Below are 18,908 nucleotides of genomic sequence, written 5' to 3' on the forward strand. Positions count from 1 at the left end.
TATGGTATGCAGTAAGGTGAAACTTGAAGCCATACAAAAAACATAAAATGTCTGGGGAGCATAGACCACGGCAAGAGCCTCTTTTTCCATCTGAGAGTAATGCCGCTGGGCTGGAGTGAGAGATTTGGAGGTGAAAGGAACAGGTTGTTCAGGGCTTGTTGGCATATGGGTGCACTGGGACTGTGCCGAGGCCTTACTGTGAGGCATCAGTCACCGAGACCGTGTTTTGGTCCGGCGAGTACCCGCAGTGAAACAAAAATTATTAGAAGGCAAAATGGACTTGGCAGTAATTCCAGGCGGAATGACGTCAATTCTGCAACAACTTGATGTCTATTTGAGAAAACCATTTAAGGACAAACTTAAATGCATGCACACGGACTGGCTTTTGAAAAATGACATACAAGTGACACCAGCAGGATGTATAAAACGTGCAGGTTTTGTTGTAAGTGTGCCGTTGGAGTGGTGATGCGTGAAATGTGTTCCAAATCGGTCGCTTAAAAAATGTTCGATATCAAATGCACTAGGTGTTATGGAGTATTATGCTCTTTACAAAGAACTGAGCAGCAAGCACTCAAGTGAAAGTGGTTCAGAATTATCTAATTGATATTTTAAACGTTTCATAAAGTTTTTATTATAAATCTAAAAAAATTTTATTTTATATTTCCACTTTTAATTTCTAAGTAATTTTCATTCTTATTTTGTAACTTTTGCTTTTCATACATTTGAAGTCCTCACGAAAATTGTGCTATGAAAAGCCGATTGGTAAGCCTGTGTTAAGTTTTTGTCAATGTGGCCAACGCTATGTCTCGGATGTTTTCCTACCAGTGACAAGAGACGGTTCCTGTGAATCCTGAATCGGTATGCTCTTTGTCGTAATATGAATGAATGTAAACAGTGCACCGTGCATACTTTCAAGTTAGCTCTTACCTCATTTAAATCCTGTTTGCCTAACAAACTCGAGTGAGGCAACAGCAAAGAATGTGCATCTCATGTATTGTGTACATTCATACTCTTATGCTGAATAGTAAGACAGACAGAAATGAAGCATAGCTTGTTGCATTGTATCTATAGTTTTCACCCAGCAACCACAGTGCACTGTTCATTCTGATCATGTTATTATCACACAATACTTTGGGGCATGGCAAACTTTGCTCAAATGTCTGCATCTGACAACTACCTCTAAGTCTTCAGTGTACTTAAGACAGGTAGGGGATAAGAACCTGGCCTTCACTGCTAAAGGTAAAGCAGGAGATAGGCCTCAGCTCTTGGGTAAGGTAATGAAGAAACTTCAGTCAGTCCACAAAAAGAGACTGCTTAACAAAACACTTCTGTGTCCTACAGAATATTGCTGGAGTGTGTGGGGTCCATAACAGATGGAACTACCAGGGGATACTGAACATCCATTAAAAAGGGCAGGTTTGTTTTACTCATAGGAAAGTATCACAGAAATAATAAATAATCTGAACTATCAGATGTTTAAAGATGTACATTAGTTATCACGCAAAACCATACTTACAAAGTTTCGAGAACCAGTATTACCGTAAGTGAAAAATCTAGAAATATTCTTCGGCCCCATACACAGCAGTTCCTCAAAGGCAAGCTTACACCAATTACAGTGCACACACAGGCATTTAAGCAGTCATTTTTCCTGTGTGCCATACACAACTGGAGCAATAAGGAACTCTAACATGTCCCACAATGTTAAGTATCCGCTGCCATACATTTCACAATGGTGTACAAGAAGACTTGAAATGATTTTCTTTTGTGTCTATATGATAATCTATTGTAACCATAATCTTTGAACAGTATACCTCTCAGAGCTAGTCAATTTCATTCTGTTGTCTGTGTTAGTATTTGTTCATTACAATGTGAAAGTTCGAGGATGTCCAATTAAGGTAGTTGTCATTCCTTGTTGATATACCATGATATAGTCTTTATTTGGAACTCTGTACTTCTGTTTAAAGCTGTGAGGATACGTACTGTATAGTTAGTGAAAATTGGAATGGATTTGCATAATTTCTAATTCTTGGATGTACCTCAAAATTTTCCCAGTTTTCAGTAGCTGATGATGTTATAACTAATTTACAAGTCCTTTCTTTTAAGGAAAACCTCAAAAAAATGATTGAAGAAACAAAAAATAGCCTAGAAGCTCAGAAAAAATTCAATGAATGGTTGTCTGCAACAAAGAATTCACTGATCCAGCAAGTAGAGGAGATAGAAAGCCACTTACAGAAATATGGCTATAAACCTTCACAAAAGAACTCCAGAGATTTGTATCCTTTTGACACTCCAAAGATATGTGAGTATTTATATGTGTGGTTCTGAAATATCAACATATAAGTACAACACCAAGTGAATATGGGTAGCTAGTATAAAACTTGTTGTTGGTTAGCATCATTACCTTAATGTTTAGATTACCCTGTAGTTTATTCTTGTTTTATTCATTCTCTTACAGTTATTTTATACATTAACCATTTTCATACTGGTCATCTTCTAAAAAAACTTAATGTGAAAATATTGTGACAGCATTTTACTGGCAATGCTAGGAATTGTCCTCAAATGCTACTCAAAAGTGACATAGTATTTCATCTGGATACCATATTAAAGCCAAAATAGTGTAACATCTTACTGGTTTAAGTTTGGTTATTATTAAGAATAACTTGGTTTTATTAAAATTCATTGTAAATTTGTCATGATAATTTGTGATTAATTTATATGCAAACAGTGCATGTTTTAAAGCATTTTTCATTACTTAATTGAACAGAATATGGAAATTAACCACCAACAGAATATTTTGTCATGCAGAATAGTCCAAAGTGCCTGTAGTTTTTCCATTCCATGCCTGCAAATATCTACTGGTTTGATGTTACAGATGTTGTAAAGCAAAGTATGAAATCCAGAATGAGATTTTCACTCTGCAGCGGAGTGTGCGCTGATACGAAACTTCCTGGCAGATTAAAACTGTGTGCCCGACTGAGACTCGAGCTCGGGACCTTTGCCTTTCGCGCGCAAGTGCTCTACCATCTGAGCTACCGAAGCACGACTCAAGCCCGGTACTCACAGCTTTACTTCTGCCAGTACCTCGTCTCCTACCTTCCAAAGCTGTGAGTACTGGGCGTGAGTCGTGCTTCGGTAGCTCAGATGGTAGAGCACTTGCGCGCGAAAGGCAAAGGTCCCGAGCTCGAGTCTCGGTCGGGCACACAGTTTTAATCTGCCAGGAAGTTTCATATCAGCACACACTCCGCTGCAGAGTGAAAATCTCATTCTGGAAACATCCCCTAGGCTGTGGCTAAGCCATGTCTCCGCAATATCCTTTCTTTCAGGAGTGCTAGTTCTGCAAGGTTCGCAGGAGAGCTTCTGTAAAGTTTGGAAGGTAGGAGACGAGGTACTGGTAGCAGTAAAGCTGTGAGTACCGGGCGTGAGTCGTGCTTCGGTAGCTCAGTTGGTAGAGCACTTGCCCGCGAAAGGCAAAGGTCCCGAGTTGGAGTCTCGGTCGGGCACACAGTTTTAATCTGCCAGGAAGTTTCATATCAGCGCACACTCTGCTGCGGAGTGAAAATCTCATTCTGGAAACAAGGGAATTTTTATGGACAGCAATGCACCATGTTTCTGGGTACAATTGTTCACGATTGTTTTGAAGAACATTCTCGATAGTTCAAGCAAATGATTTGGCCACCCACCAAACATTTATGGGACACTATCAAGACATCAGTTCGTGTACAAAATCCTGCACCAACAACACTTTCACAATTATGGGAGGCTGTAGAGGCAGCATGACTCAGTATTTCTGCAGGGGCTTCCAATGAGTGGTTGAGTCTATGCCAAGTCAAGTTGCTGCACTATGCCAGGCAAAAGATGGTCCGACACAATATTAGAAGGTATGCCATGACTTGTCATCTCAGGGTATACAGTCCCTGCTGGTTACATGCCCAAAGGTACAGCTGCTGCCTCTGTTACTGCTACAATGGGAGCCAAGGTGCAAGTTAGTAGCCAGAGACATCCAGTGAAGACATCCTGTAAAGAAAATTGGAATACAGAAAAGTGTCAACAGTTGCTCTTATTGTGAGCTAACACCGTTAAGTTTTCTCCAAAATGAGTTTAACTTACTTTGTTGTTGTGGTCTTCAGTCCTGAAACTGGTTTGATGCAGCTCTCCATGCCACTCTATCCTGTGCAAGCTTCATCATCTCCCAGTACCTACTACAACATACATCCTTCTGAATCTGTTTAGTGTATTCATCTCTTGGTCTCCCCTACGATTATTACCCTCCACGCTGCCCTCCAATACTAAATTGGTGATCCCTTGATGCCTCAGAACATGTCCTACCAACTGATCCCTTTTTCTAGTCAAGTTGTGCCACAAATTTCTCTTCTCCCCAATCCTATTCAATACCTCCTCATTAGTTATATGATCTACCCATCTAATCTTCATCATTCTTCTGTAGCACCACATTTCGAAAGCTTCTATCAAATACTTTAAGAAACGACTTCCTGTCACTTAAATCTATACTTGATGTTAACAAATTTCTCTTCCTCAGAAACACTTTCCTTGCCATTGCCAGTCTACATTTTATATCCTCTCTACTTCGACCATCATCAGGTATTTTGCTCCCCAAATAGCAAAACTCCTTTACTGCTTTAAGTGTCTCATTTCCTAATCTAATTCCCTCTCACATCTTGCTCACAAGATGGTAGAGTTTTGTCAGGACTGGCTCTCCTAAGGCGTCAGTAGTTCTAATGGAATGTTGTCTACTCCCAGGCCTTATTTCGACTCTGGTCTTTTAGTGCTCTGTCAAACTCTTCACGCAGTATCGTATCTCCCATTTCATCTTCATCTACATCCTCTTCCATTTCCATAATATTGTCCTCAAGTACATTGTCCTTGTATAGACCCTCTGTATACTCCTTCCACTTTCTGCTTTCCCTTCTTTGCTTAGAACTGGGTTTCCATCTGAGCCCTTGATATTTATACAAGTGGTTCTCTTTTCTCCAAAGGTCTCTTTAATTTTCCTGTAGGCAGTATCTATGTTATCCCTAGTGAGATAACCCTCTACATCCTTACATTTGTCCTCTAGCCATCAATGCTTAACCATTTGCACTTCCTGTCGATCTCATTTTTGAGACGTTTGTATTCCTTTTCGCCTCCTTCATTTACTTCATTTTTATATTTTCTCCTTTCATCAATTAAATTCAATAATTCTTCTGTTACCCAAGGATTTCTACTAGCCCTCGTCTTTTTACCTACTAGATCCTCTGTTGCCTTCACTACTTCATCTCTCAAAGCTACCCATTCTTCTTCTACTGTATTTATTTCCCCAATTCTTGTCAATTGTTCCCTTATGCTCTCCCTGAAACTCTGTACAACCTCTGGTTTTGTCAGTTTATCCAGGTCCCATCTCCTTAAATTCCCACCTTTTTGCTGTGTCTTCAGTTTTAATCTACAGGTCATAACCCATAGATTGTGGTCAGAGTCCACATCTGCCTCTGGAAATATCTTACAATTTAAAACCTGGTTCCTAAATCTCTGTCTTACCATTATATAATCTATCTGATACCTGTCAGTATCTCCAGGATTCTTTCATGTATACAACCTTCTCTCATGATTCTTGAACCAAGTGTTAGCTATGATTAAGTTATGCTCTGTGCAAAATTCTACCAGGCGGCTTCCTCTTTCATTTCTTATCTCCAACCCATATTCACCTACTACGTTTCCTTCTCTCCCTTTTCCTACACTCGAATTCCAGTCACCCATGACTATTAAATTTTCGTCTCCCTTCACTATCTGAATAATTTCTTTTATTTCATCATACATTTCTTCAATTTCTTCATCATCTGCAAAGCTAGTTGGCATATAAACTTGTACTACTGTAGTAGGCATGGGCTTTGTGTCTATCTTGGCCACAATAATGCATTCACTACGCTGTTTGTAGTAGCTTACCCGCACTCCTATATTTTTATTCATTATTAAACCTACTCCTGCATTACCCCTATTTGATTTTGTATTTATAACCCTGTATTCGCCTGACCAAAAGTCTTGTTCCTCCTGCCAGTGAATTTCACCAATTCCTACTATATCTAACTTTAACCTATCCATTTCCCTTTTTAAATTTTCTAACCTACCTGCTCGATTAAGGGATCTGACATTCCACACTCCGATCCGTAGAACTTATATATGAAGTATGAAATGTGCAGGCAGCAGCAGCCGGCAGAGGTAGACGCAGGAACAGGGAAGTAATCGATTTTGTGAGTGAGTTCCTAAACAGAAACAAATTGTATAATTAAATGTGTTTGCTTTTATAACAACAATACAATCAATTATTGACAAAATTATTTAATTGGATGTATAAAAATTCCACTCACCAAGCGGTGGCAGAACACACACATGAAAGACAGTTGTAATTGGCAAGCTTTCGTAGCCAGTGACTCCTTCTTCAGGCAGAATGGTTGAAGGGGAAGGAAGCCTTTCCTTCTCATCCTGTACAGTAAGTCTCTCCTGACTCACGGTTGTAGTTGACTTTTCTGAAATCTACCCCTTTTCCTAAACCTCTCCAGTCCTTTTCCTTTACCCCTCTTCCTTCCCCTTCAACCCCTCTGCCTGAAGGAGGAGCCACTGGCTCTGAAGGCTTGCCAGTTACAACCGTCTTTTATGTGTGTGTTCTGCCGCCACTTGGTGGGTAGATTTTTTATGTATCAAATTAAATAATATTTGTGTGCTTTGATAGTTTAGTGTCTGGAGTTTCTGCATGTTCATTTAATATCTAATAGGTACAGTTATTGCATTTTCGTTCGCATCGTAAAGTAAACCAATCTTGTGAAATGTTACAGGTCCCATATAAGGAGCGAATTATTTAGTCTCACTTGAGTGCTTCACTAGTTCGGTTTTTTAATCTCTGCATATTAATCTATTTTATTGCACACACTTCTTGCTTTAGTGTAGTTTTCCACAGTCCTTCATATGGATACGTTGTGTGTGGATGTGAGCCGAGTTGGTGACACTTGGCTCTCAGCTTCAGGCTGTAATGGCTTTAGTTACACAGCTTGAAGATGCAATGGATGGCATCACTGTTGTGGGCCGGCCTTGAGGCTCCAATGGATATTCAGCACATCCGCGTCCTCCAACCGATAGTCTCCGGTGGCCAGCCTTTACTGCTCACACTGAGGTTGACCCCTCCGACCCCTCATCCACGGTCGAGTGGGAGGTCTCTTTGGGGTGTGACAGGCAGCGAAAGACTTCCAGGGGGCTGCACATAGGCCCTCCCTGGTTAGTCTGACAAGCTGGTTCCATCTGCTGTCTGTGGCTGACACTGTTGCTCAGCCAGAAGGAGTCACCTGTTCTGTTTGAGGAAACCTCTTTGCCTGCTAGATCCGGGCAGTCACAGAGGGTGGGATTATTGGTAGTTGGGAGCTCCAATGTTAGGCGCTTTATGGGGCCTGTTAGGGACATGGCTGCCAAGAAGGGGAAGGAAGCCAGTATGCACTCCATGTGCATACTGGATGGAGTCATTCCAGATGTGGAATGCATCCTTCCGGATGCCATGAAGAGCACATTGTGCAGCCAAATGCAAGTGGTGACTCATGTCGGTACCAATGATGTGTGTTGCTTTGGATCGGAAGAGATTCTCTCTGGTTTTGAGTAGCTAACAGAAGTGGTATAGGCTACCAGTCTTGGTTGCGAGTTGAAAATAGAGCTCACCATTTGCAGCATAACTGACAGGACTGATTGTGGACCTTTGGTACAGAGCCGAGTGGAGGGTCTGAATCAGAGGCTCAGGTGGTTCTGTGACAGTGTAGGCTGCAGATTCCTCGACTGGTGCCATAAGGTGGTTGGGTTTCAGGGTCCGCTGAACAGGTCAGAAGTCCACTACATGCAGAGGCTGTGTTGCATTGAATGGGCAGTTTTTTAGGTTAGAGGGTCTCTGAGAAAACCAAGAAGAGCTGTAGTCACAAAGGGTGCAGGCCGAACACAGGAAGAACGTAGATACAGGAGCCATCGGTATTGTGTTGGCAAGGTACCAGAGCTTCAAGTGCTAGTAGAAAGCACTGATGCTCAAATCATTATAGGCACTGAAAGTTGGCTAAAGCCATAGGTAAGTTCAGCCAAAATTTTTGTGAAGAACCTAATGGTGTTCTAAAAGGATAGGCTTAACACAGTTGGCGGTGACATGGTTGTTGCTGTTAGAAGTAACTTAGCTTATCGCAAAATTGAAGTAGATAGTTCCTGTGAGTTAATATGAGCAGAGGTTATTCTTGCAAGCGGAATAAAATAATAATTGGATCCTTTTACTGATCTCCCAATTCGGATGATGCAATTGCTGAAAGGTTCAAAGAAAACTTGAGTTTTATTTCAAACAAGTACGAAACTCGTACAGTTATAGTTCATCATGTCTTTAATTTACCCCCACTATATTGGCGAAAATGTGTGTTTAATTCCCGTGGTACACATAAAACATCACCAGAAATTGTGCTAAATTCATTCTCTGAAAATTATTTCAAGCAGTTAGTACATGAGCCCATGCGAACCATAAACAGTTGTGAAGACACACTTGACCTCTTAGCAACGAATAATCCTGATCTAAAACGAGCATCAGAACAGGTACTGGGATTAGTGAACACAGGGTTGTCTTAGCGAGATTGAATATTATAAGCTGCAATTCCTCCAAAAATAAATGAAAAATATACCTATTCACAAAAGCAGATAAAAATTCACTTGACGCCTTCCTGGGAGACAATCTCCACTCCTTCCAAATTAACAATGTAAGTGCAGAACAGATGTGGCATGAATTCAAAGAAATAGTATCGGCAGCAGTTGAAAGATTTATGCGAAATAAATTAACAAACAATGGAGCTAACCCTCCTTGGTACACAAAACCAGTTAGAATTGTTGTAGAAACAATGGGGAAAAAAACATGACAAATTTAAATGGAACGTTGTCTCGAAACCTGGCAGAAAATCCAAAGAGGTTCTGCTTGTATGCGAAGTATGCTTGCTGCAGGACACAAGCAATGCCTTCTCTACGCGATAGTAATGGAAATACTTTTGACGACAGTGCTGCTTGGATGGAACGTATAGGAAATGTTGTGGAGAAGGCTAACCAAAGATTGTGTTTTATGGCAGGACACTTAGCAAATGTAACAGACCTCTAAAGAAACTGCCTACACTACACTTGTCCACTCCCTTTTAGAATAGTGCTGTGTGGTGTGAGATCCTTACCAGATAGGACTGACGGAATGCATCTAGGAAGTTCAAAGAAGGGCAGCACGTTTTGTATTATTGCAAAATAGGGGAGAGAGAGTCACAGACATGATACAGAATTTTGGGTGGACATCATTAAAACAAAGGTGATATCTTCTCACGAAATTTCAGTCACCAACTTTATCCTCTGAATGCTAAAATATTTTGTTGACACCCACCTACATAGGAAGAAACGATCGCCAAAATAAAATAAGGGAAATCAGAGCTCTCACTGATAGATACAGATGTTCATTTTCTTTTGCGCACTGTAAGAGAATGGAATAATAGAGAATTATTGTGGAGGTGCTTCAATGAATCCTCTGCCAGCCAGTTAATTGTGATTTGCAGAGTATCGATGTCGATCTTTTATAAGAGTTGGCTTAAAAGTGTAACCAGCAACAATCAGATTGTCTCAGGGAAACAGTCAAAACGAACGCCAAAGGTAACTGGCTTCAAACATCTAAATATGATGTCACAATGTGCCATGCAATTTCATACGAAAATGTATGCTCCCGTAAAACTTTCAGTACTGTCCAAATTGTGCACCTTTTCCCTTTGGACACACAAGTACGATCAGCTCAACATACGGTATACTAAAAATAACTTTGTGGCTGACATTTCTGCATGTTGAGTGTTAGCACGAAGTGACAGCCAGTTACAGTTCTTTGTCAAGTTCCATTTGCTCAATCTGTTGCCTTTTCTGTAGATTCACGCAGAGTCTTGTTGTCAATGTGGCTCTCAGCACATAGCTAACACTGACCCCTCCCATCCTGTCTTGTCTCAACTCGTTGACTCCCCTCGTCCCTGCCCTCTTCTCGCCTCCACTGCCCTGCCCTCTTCTCGCCTCCACTGCCCTGCCCTCTTCTCGCCTCCACTGCCCTGCCCTCTTCTCGCCTCCACTGCCCTGCCCTCTTCTCGCCTCCACTGCCCTGCCCTCTTCTCGCCTCCACTGCCCTGCCCTCTTCTCGCCTCCACTGCCCTGCCCTCTTCTCGCCTCCACTGCCCTGCCCTCTTCTCGCCTCCACTGCCCTGCCCTCTTCTCGCCTCCACTGCCCTGCCCTCTTCTCGCCTCCACTGCCCTGCCCTCTTCTCGCCTCCACTGCCCTGCCCTCTTCTCGCCTCCACTGCCCTGCCCTCTTCTCGCCTCCACTGCCCTGCCCTCTTCTCGCCTCCACTGCCCTGCCCTCTTCTCGCCTCCACTGCCCTGCCCTCTTCTCGCCTCCACTGCCCTGCCCTCTTCTCGCCTCCACTGCCCTGCCCTCTTCTCGCCTCCACTGCCCTGCCCTCTTCTCGCCTCCACTGCCCTGCCCTCTTCTCGCCTCCACTGCCCTGCCCTCTTCTCGCCTCCACTGCCCTGCCCTCTTCTCGCCTCCACTGCCCTGCCCTCTTCTCGCCTCCACTGCCCTGCCCTCTTCTCGCCTCCACTGCCCTGCCCTCTTCTCGCCTCCACTGCCCTGCCCTCTTCTCGCCTCCACTGCCCTGCCCTCTTCTCGCCTCCACTGCCCTGCCCTCTGCTCGCCTCCACTGCCCTGCCCTCTGCTCGCCTCCACTGCCCTGCCCTCTGCTCGCCTCCACTGCCCTGCCCTCAGCTCGCCTCCACTGCCCTGCCCTCTGCTCGCCTCCACTGCCCTGCCCTCTGCTCGCCTCCACTGCCCTGCCCTCTGCTCGCCTCCACTGCCCTGCCCTCTGCTCGCCTCCACTGCCCTGCCCTCTGCTCGCCTCCACTGCCCTGCCCTCTGCTCGCCTCCACTGCCCTGCCCTCTGCTCGCCTCCACTGCCCTGCCCTCTGCTCGCCTCCACTGCCCTGCCCTCTGCTCGCCTCCACTGCCCTGCCCTCTGCTCGCCTCCACTGCCCTGCCCTCTGCTCGCCTCCACTGCCCTGCCCTCTGCTCGCCTCCACTGCCCTGCCCTCTGCTCGCCTCCACTGCCCTGCCCTCTGCTCGCCTCCACTGCCCTGCCCTCTGCTCGCCTCCACTGCCCTGCCCTCTGCTCGCCTCCACTGCCCTGCCCTCTGCTCGCCTCCACTGCCCTGCCCTCTGCTCGCCTCCACTGCCCTGCCCTCTGCTCGCCTCCACTGCCCTGCCCTCTGCTCGCCTCCACTGCCCTGCCCTCTGCTCGCCTCCACTGCCCTGCCCTCTGCTCGCCTCCACTGCCCTGCCCTCTGCTCGCCTCCACTGCCCTGCCCTCTGCTCGCCTCCACTGCCCTGCCCTCTGCTCGCCTCCACTGCCCTGCCCTCTGCTCGCCTCCACTGCCCTGCCCTCTTCTCGCCTCCACTGCCCTGCCCTCTTCTCGCCTCCACTGCCCTGCCCTCTTCTCGCCTCCACTGCCCTGCCCTCTTCTCGCCTCCACTGCCCTGCCCTCTGCTCGCCTCCACTGCCCTGCCCTCTGCTCGCCTCCACTGCCCTGCCCTCTGCTCGCCTCCACTGCCCTGCCCTCTGCTCGCCTCCACTGCCCTGCCCTCTGCTCGCCTCCACTGCCCTGCCCTCTGCTCGCCTCCACTGCCCTGCCCTCTGCTCGCCTCCACTGCCCTGCCCTCTGCTCGCCTCCAGTTCACTCCACTCCCTTGATCACCATTCTGACAGTCATGAAGTTAACTGTATTCAAACTATATTAAAGCAATATATTTTCTGGCCAAAACAAATTGGGTTTCAGAGAAAAAATTATGATTTAGTACTGTGGTACATGTAGTACAAACTTACTTTCACTGATTCATTGAATCTCTCTTTTTTTCTTGTAATTGCATGAAAAGATAGTTTTTATCAGTTTATGTGCAGTTTCCTGTTCAATTAATGTAACATGTTTCCTCGTTCTTGACAACTTAACACCTTAACATTTCTTCATACTACCTTATGGAGAAGGAGAAGAAGAATCCTGTGATGGAAGCAAGAAAATCACTGATGATAGTTGTAAATCTCATGAGGATGAGGGAACGAAGGACTTTGAAGAACTGAATCTAAGCCCTAAGGATTCGAACCTGCGACTGCAGCAGCAGCACGGCTCCGGACTGGAGCGCCTAGAACCGCATGCCCCATTAGAATACAGTGTTATTGTGAGTGTGGGCTCTGGATGTCAACAGTGAAGGGTAAATCTTTGGATTATTTCACAAATAATTGTGGTAAAAGACTTGAGCACCATGTATTTTTTGAAGAGTTAGTTTCAGAATGTATATAGTGGTTTACACCACATGTTTTCCTAGTTAATAGTCAGTTCCTACGCCCAGTAAATCTGTTTCATAGCTGCAGTGGAAGAGTTATTTTTGAGGGGAAACACCTAAAGGAGCATGCAGATAAGAAGACAGTCAGCCAGGTATCTCTTGGTATCCCCCTACAATTTTTACCCTCCACGCTGCCCTCCAATACTAAATTGGTGATCCCTTGATGCCTCAGAACATGTCCTACCAACCGATCCCTTCTTCTGGTCAAGTTGTGCCACAAACTTCTCTTCTCCCCGATCCTATTCAATACTTCCTCATTAGTTATGTGATCTACCCATCTAATCTTCAGCATTCTTCTGTAGCACCACATTTCGAAAACTTCTATTCTCTTCTTGTCCAAACTATTTACCGTCCATGTTTCACTTCCATACATGGCTACACTCCATACAAATACTTTCAGAAATGACTTCCTGACACTTAAATCTATACTCGATGTTAACAAATTTCTCTTCTTCAGAAACGCTTTCCTTGCCATTGCCAGTCTACATTTTATATCCTCTCTACTTCGACCATCATCAGTTATTTTGCTCCCCAAATACCAAAACTCCTTTACTACTTTAAGTGTCTCATTTCCTAATCTAATTCCCTCAACATCACCCGACTTAATTAGACTACATTCAATTATCCTCGTTTTGCTTTTGTTGATGTTCATCTTATATCGTCCTTTCAAGACACTATCCGTTCCGTTCAACTGCTCTTGCAAGTCCTTTGCTGTCTCTGACAGAATTACAGTGTCATCGGCGAACCTCAACATTTTTATTTCTTCTCCATGGATTTTAATACCTACTCCGAATTTTTCTTTTGTTTCCTTTACTGCTTGCTCAATATACAGATTGAATAACATTGGGGAGAGGCTACAACCCTGTCTTACTCCCTTCTTAACCACTGCTTCCCTTTCATGCCCCTCGACTCTTATAACTGCCATCTGGTTTCTGTACAAATTGTAAATAGCCTTTCGCTCCCTGTATTTTACCCCTGCCACCTTTAGAATTTGAAAGAGAGTATTCCAGTCAACATTGTCAAAAGCTTTCTCTAAGTCTACAAATGCTAGAAACGTAGGTTTGCCTTTCCTTAATCTTTCTTCTAAGATAAGTCGTAAGGTCAGTATTGCCTCACGTGTTCCAACATTTCTACGGAATCCAAACTGATCTTCCCCGAGGTCGGCTTCTACCAGTTTTTCCATTCGTCTGTAAAGAATTCGTGTTAGTGTTTTGCAGCTGTGGCTTATTAAACTGATTGTTCGGTAATTTTCACATCTATCAACACCTGCTTTCTTCGGGATTGGAATTATTATATTCTTCTTGAAGTCTGAGGGTATTTCGCCTGTTTCATACATCTTGCTCACCAGATGGTAGAGTTTTGTCAGGACTGGCTCTCCCAAGGCCGTCAGTAGTTCCAATGGCATGTTGTCTACTCCGGGGGCCTTGTTTCGATTCAGGTCTTTCAGTGCTCTGTCAAACTCTTCACGCAGTATCGTATCTCCCATTTCATCTTCATCTACATCCTCTTCCATTTCCATAATATTGTCCTCAAGTTCATCGCCCTTGTATAGACCCTCTATATACTCCTTCCACCTTTCTGCTTTCCCTTCTTTGCTTAGAACTGAGTTTCCATCTGAGCTCTTGATATTCATACAAGTGGTTCTCTTATCTCCAAAGGTCTCTTTAATTTCCCTGTAGGCAGTATCTATCTTACCCCTAGTGAGATAAGCCTCTACATCCTTACATTTGTCCTCTAGCCATCCCTGCTTAGCCATTTTGCACTTCCTGTTGATCTCATTTTTGAGACGTTTGTATTCCTTTTTGCCTGCTTCACTTACTGCATTTTTATATTTTCTTCTTTCATCAATTAAATTCAATATTTCTTCTGTTACCCAAGGATTTCTACTAGCCCTCGTCTTTTTACCTACTTGATCCTCTGCTGCCTTCACTACTTAATCCCTCAAAGCTACCCATTCTTCTTCTACTGTATTTCTTTCCCCCATTCCTTTCAGTTATTCCCTTAAGCTCTCCCTGAAACTCTGTACAACCTCTGGTTCTTTCAGTTTATCCAGGTCCCATCTCCTTAAATTCCCATCTTTTTGCAGTTTCTTCAGTTTTAATCTACAGGTCATAACCAATAGATCGTGGTCAGAGTCCACATCTGCCCCTGGAAATGTCTTAAAATTTAAAACCTGGTTCCTAAATCTGTCTTACCATTATATAATCTATCTGATACCTTTTAGTATCTCCAGGGTTCTTCCATGAATACAACCTTCTATCATGATTCTTAAACCAAGTGTTAGCTATGATTAACTTGTGCTCTGTGGAAAATTCTACCAGGCGGCTTCCTCTTTCATTTCTTAGCCCCAATCCATATTCACCTACTATGTTTCCTTCTCTCCCTTTTCCTACACTCGAATTCCAGTCACCCATGACTATTAAATTTTCGTCTCCCTTCACTATCTGAATAATTTCTTTTATTTCATCATACATTTCTTCATCGTCTGCAGAGCTAGTTGGCATATAAACTTGTACTACTGTAGTAGGTGTGGGCTTCGTATCTATCTTGGCCACAATAATGTGTTCACTATGCTGTTTGTAGTAGCTTACCCACATTCCTATTTTCCTATTCATTATTAAAGCTACTCCTGCATTACCCCTATTTATAATAATAATAATAATAATAATAATAATAATAATATTCCAGTCATTAGATGGTAAATTGATAATTATTTATGTATTCCATCTGTCAAGTTGATTGTTAAATGTAGCAGTGCCTTCCTTACCATATGAGAAAATGTGAATAAACAAGCTAATTATTTTAAATTAATTCTTGATGAGCGATTAAGCAAATTTAATTTACATAAGTGAATTGTCCACTTAATAGACTGGTGTAGCCATTTAGATGTTCAGTACATCATTGTACCATCTCTTTAATATCTTGTGTCAATACTAGTCATTTTAGCAATTTTTATCTCAAATTTGCTTATAGTATTGCCTAATATTTGTTTGTAAATCACTTGTCAAAGCTCTACTTGTAAAGAATTCACAGTTCGTTGGTGTTTGCTATGTTTTTTTTTAAAAAATGTTAGTACACTCTGGACATTAATAATGTTGTATTTTCAGTACAGTTACTAAAATTATTTAGTATCCCATATCATGGCTTGCAATGTTCTGCTTGTCTTTATAATATGTATGTATTGATTTACACTTGTGTCCCCATGTTACATATTATTTTGTTCCCGATCTTATATAAAAACAAAACAGTGATTTATATACTTATTAATCTATTTTTGTATATTTATTGTCTATTTCTGTCAGAAACAGGCATCCTTGTGGATGCTTTCTGTGTTATCCAGTGGTGGTGTAAGTTGTAAGTAGTTCTACTATCATTTAGAATGAAATAAAATACTGTTTGACATGTACAGCTGTTTTAATCCATCTCCCTCTGAATATCTGTCACTTTCAACTTGTTTCATGTCAGGCAGTGTTTGTTAATTTGATGTGGCATCGGGAAGCAACCTCAAAATGTGAAACACTTACAATATTTTTGTCCATAAAGTTCAGGAGAAGGCTGTGTGGGGTAATTACTGTCATCAGATCCACAACACTGAAGTAGTTGTATTTGTGTGGTTATACCCAACATTACAATAATTTTCCAGTAAGCAAAATTTCTTTTATGACAACATTCTGAAACAGAAATTTCTAGATATTCCCATGTCAGGACACTTAGCCATTCAGCAGGTCTTCCATAGTCTTTGTTAGGAACTAACTGTCTTAAGTAATACTGTGGCATTATTTTACATATAACTGCTAAATATAAAGAACATAGGTGGTGGGGTCTAACAGACAGCTCCCAGAAATGGCAGAAGTTTAGAAAGTTTGATTTTATCCCAAAACTCAAAAGGGCAAGTAAACCTGAAAAACATTATGCAAGAATTTCCTGATCATTTTGTTGTGGTTGTCATGGAGCAACAATTGGATCTACAGTGACAAGACACAGAAGCTGTGATGTGGTAAATAAACGGATGCTCATGTTGAGGCTAGGCTAGGTACCACATTGGTATAGGATTCTCTCTCTCTCTCTCTCTCTCTCTCTCTCTCTCTCTCTCTCTCTCTCTCTCTCTCTCTCTCTCTCTCTCTCTCCAGGGAAGTGCAGCATAATATTTCTGAAGCTCTGAGCTGTATGTGGAATTGTGTGGCTATTGGAAACGGAGCACGAGGTGCCTCTGATCTACTTCATGGATTCCTTGCACGATATTGGAAAACAGGAAGGTATAAACTCCCATTCTTAATGCTGCCCTCACTGTCCTGTCTCTGAAAGTAAATGTTTCACAGGGAATCAGATCATTAGTGCAAGGATTATAGTCTCATTTACGCCAACACATGAACGCTAGAGTGAGAGACTGATTGCCATTTAACATTCACTGATCTGCAATTAGAAAGATCTATTGAATTTTTCAACATCAATGCTACAGGTAAATCAAACATACTGGTGCCAGTTTCAATTTTATTGATTCAAAGTACTTATTATACAAACAGGATGTTGAGAGAGATGACAAACGAAAGATTCAGTCGTCATTCAGTGTAAACAAAATCCTAATTCTACATGGGAGCTGTCTTAGGTGTTTGTTGTTTAGGCAATGTGCTATGCATAATTCAATTGCACAACAAACTACAGTGATGCTCATGGTGATCTGTAGTAATCTTCTGTCTCTTATCTTTTGAATACATCTATAAAATTTTATGCTGCAATTAAGTTTTTTTTCCCCCACAACCAGGGAACTGACACATGCCAGAAGTCTGATATCATATTGTCATAAAAGAACTGGAAGAGATTGTTTCTTTGATTATGGGGTACACAAACATTTGCTCTGAAATTTGGGTATGTCCTGTTGGTTACATTTAATCTTTTGAAAGCTATTACGCAGCTTACTGCATGCACTGGAAAGGCAGGGATGCCTTCCAGCATAATTGAAGGTTTGTCTCCATCCTTCAGGAGGTACACAGACATTCTTCTCTTTCCTCTCTTGAAATGAATATTCATTATCTATACCAAAAAATGTTACCAGTACACATCAAGTATACAGTTCTTGCACAGGGTGATAAGCATATAATACAATGTATAATTGTGCCGACTTCTGCATCCATCTAACATCGTCCTCACTTGTGAAATGTCAGATAACAGCCATATACTCATAAACATACGTGATAACTGACTCATTCGACATCCATCTCACTTGATTTGCATGAAATACTGGTTTTATTTAAATTTTAAATGGCTAATCACCACACGATAAGACCACAGGGTTACTTTGGAGTATCCATCACAGCTCGTAGATTGAAATAAGAATTTTAAAAAAGGTAAGTTACCAGTTCATTTTCATTACTCTTCTTTGGCATTGTATCTCTTCTCTGTAAATTTTGTCAAATTGTTCTTCTTTCAATAGCTTCCTGCCATCTTTAAGTAAAGCAAATGCAACTCATGTAAGGCATACCTCTTTCTTCAGTCTAAAATATCATAAATTGTTCTGATAGAATACTGTACACAATTATCACCACTTGGAAGACAGTCTGTTAATGTGACTTGTTTTTGCCGCATCTGTATAATTGCTAATAGAAAATTTTACGTTTGTACTTAATGGAAACAAAGTGAGGTGCCTTTTACTATTTTGTATATTCCATATTGTTCGACCATTTGTCATTTATGGGAGATAATCTTAATTCTGATGATATGTTTTTGCTTCATTATAGTGTCCTGGAAATCCCATCTATAATGAACTGAACAAATAAATGAACAGTTGAAAATTTTGATGTAAACTTGACTAGAAGTTGAACAGAATGGACAGTGTCTTGAAAGGATCATCAACAAAAGTAAAACAAGGATAATGGTATGTAGTCGAATTAAGTTGGGTGATGCTGATGGAATTAGATTAGGAAGTGAGACACTTAAAGTAGTAAAGCAATTTTGCTATTTGGGGAGAAAAGTAACTGATGATGGTCGAAGTAGAGAGGATATAAAATGTAGACCAGCAATGGCAAGGAAAGCATTTCTGAAGAAGAGAAATTTGTTAACATCGAGTATTGATTTATGTGTCAGGAAGTCGTTTCTGAATGTATTTGTATGGAGTGTAGCCATGTATGGAAGTGAAACATGGACGATAAATAGTTTGGACAAGAAGAGAATAGAAGCTTTCGAAATGTGGTGCTACAGAAGAATGCTGAAGATTAGATGGGTAAATCACATAACTAATGAGATGCTATTGAATAGAATTGGCGAGAAGAGGAGCTTGTGGCACAACTTCACTGGAAGAAGGGATCGGTTGGTAGGACATATTCTGAGGCATCAAGGGATCACCAATTTAGTACTGGAGGGCTGCGTGGAGGCTAAAAATTGTAGAGGGATCTCAAGAGATGAATACACTAAGCAGATTCAGAAGGATGTAGGCTGCAGTAGGTACTGGGAGATGAAGCTTGCACAG

The 18,908-nt window shown here is 42.1% G+C and overlaps 1 protein-coding gene across 1 annotated transcript; it reads right to left on the reverse strand.

Moving 5' to 3' along the window:
• Positions 1-9,979: 9,979 nt before the first annotated feature.
• On the reverse strand, positions 9,980-17,440 carry LOC126143162 (ribosome-binding protein 1-like). Its single transcript, XM_049915361.1, has 2 exons — positions 17,363-17,440; positions 9,980-11,806 (listed from the first exon to the last, which is right to left on the reverse strand). The coding sequence occupies exons 1-2, from the start codon at positions 17,438-17,440 to the stop codon at positions 9,980-9,982; spliced, it is 1,905 nt and encodes a 634-aa protein (XP_049771318.1).
• Between the last annotated feature and the right edge of the window lie 1,468 nt (positions 17,441-18,908).

This window comes from Schistocerca cancellata, unplaced genomic scaffold (genome assembly GCF_023864275.1).
Source record: "Schistocerca cancellata isolate TAMUIC-IGC-003103 unplaced genomic scaffold, iqSchCanc2.1 HiC_scaffold_782, whole genome shotgun sequence".
Classification (NCBI taxonomy): domain Eukaryota; kingdom Metazoa; phylum Arthropoda; class Insecta; order Orthoptera; family Acrididae; genus Schistocerca; species Schistocerca cancellata.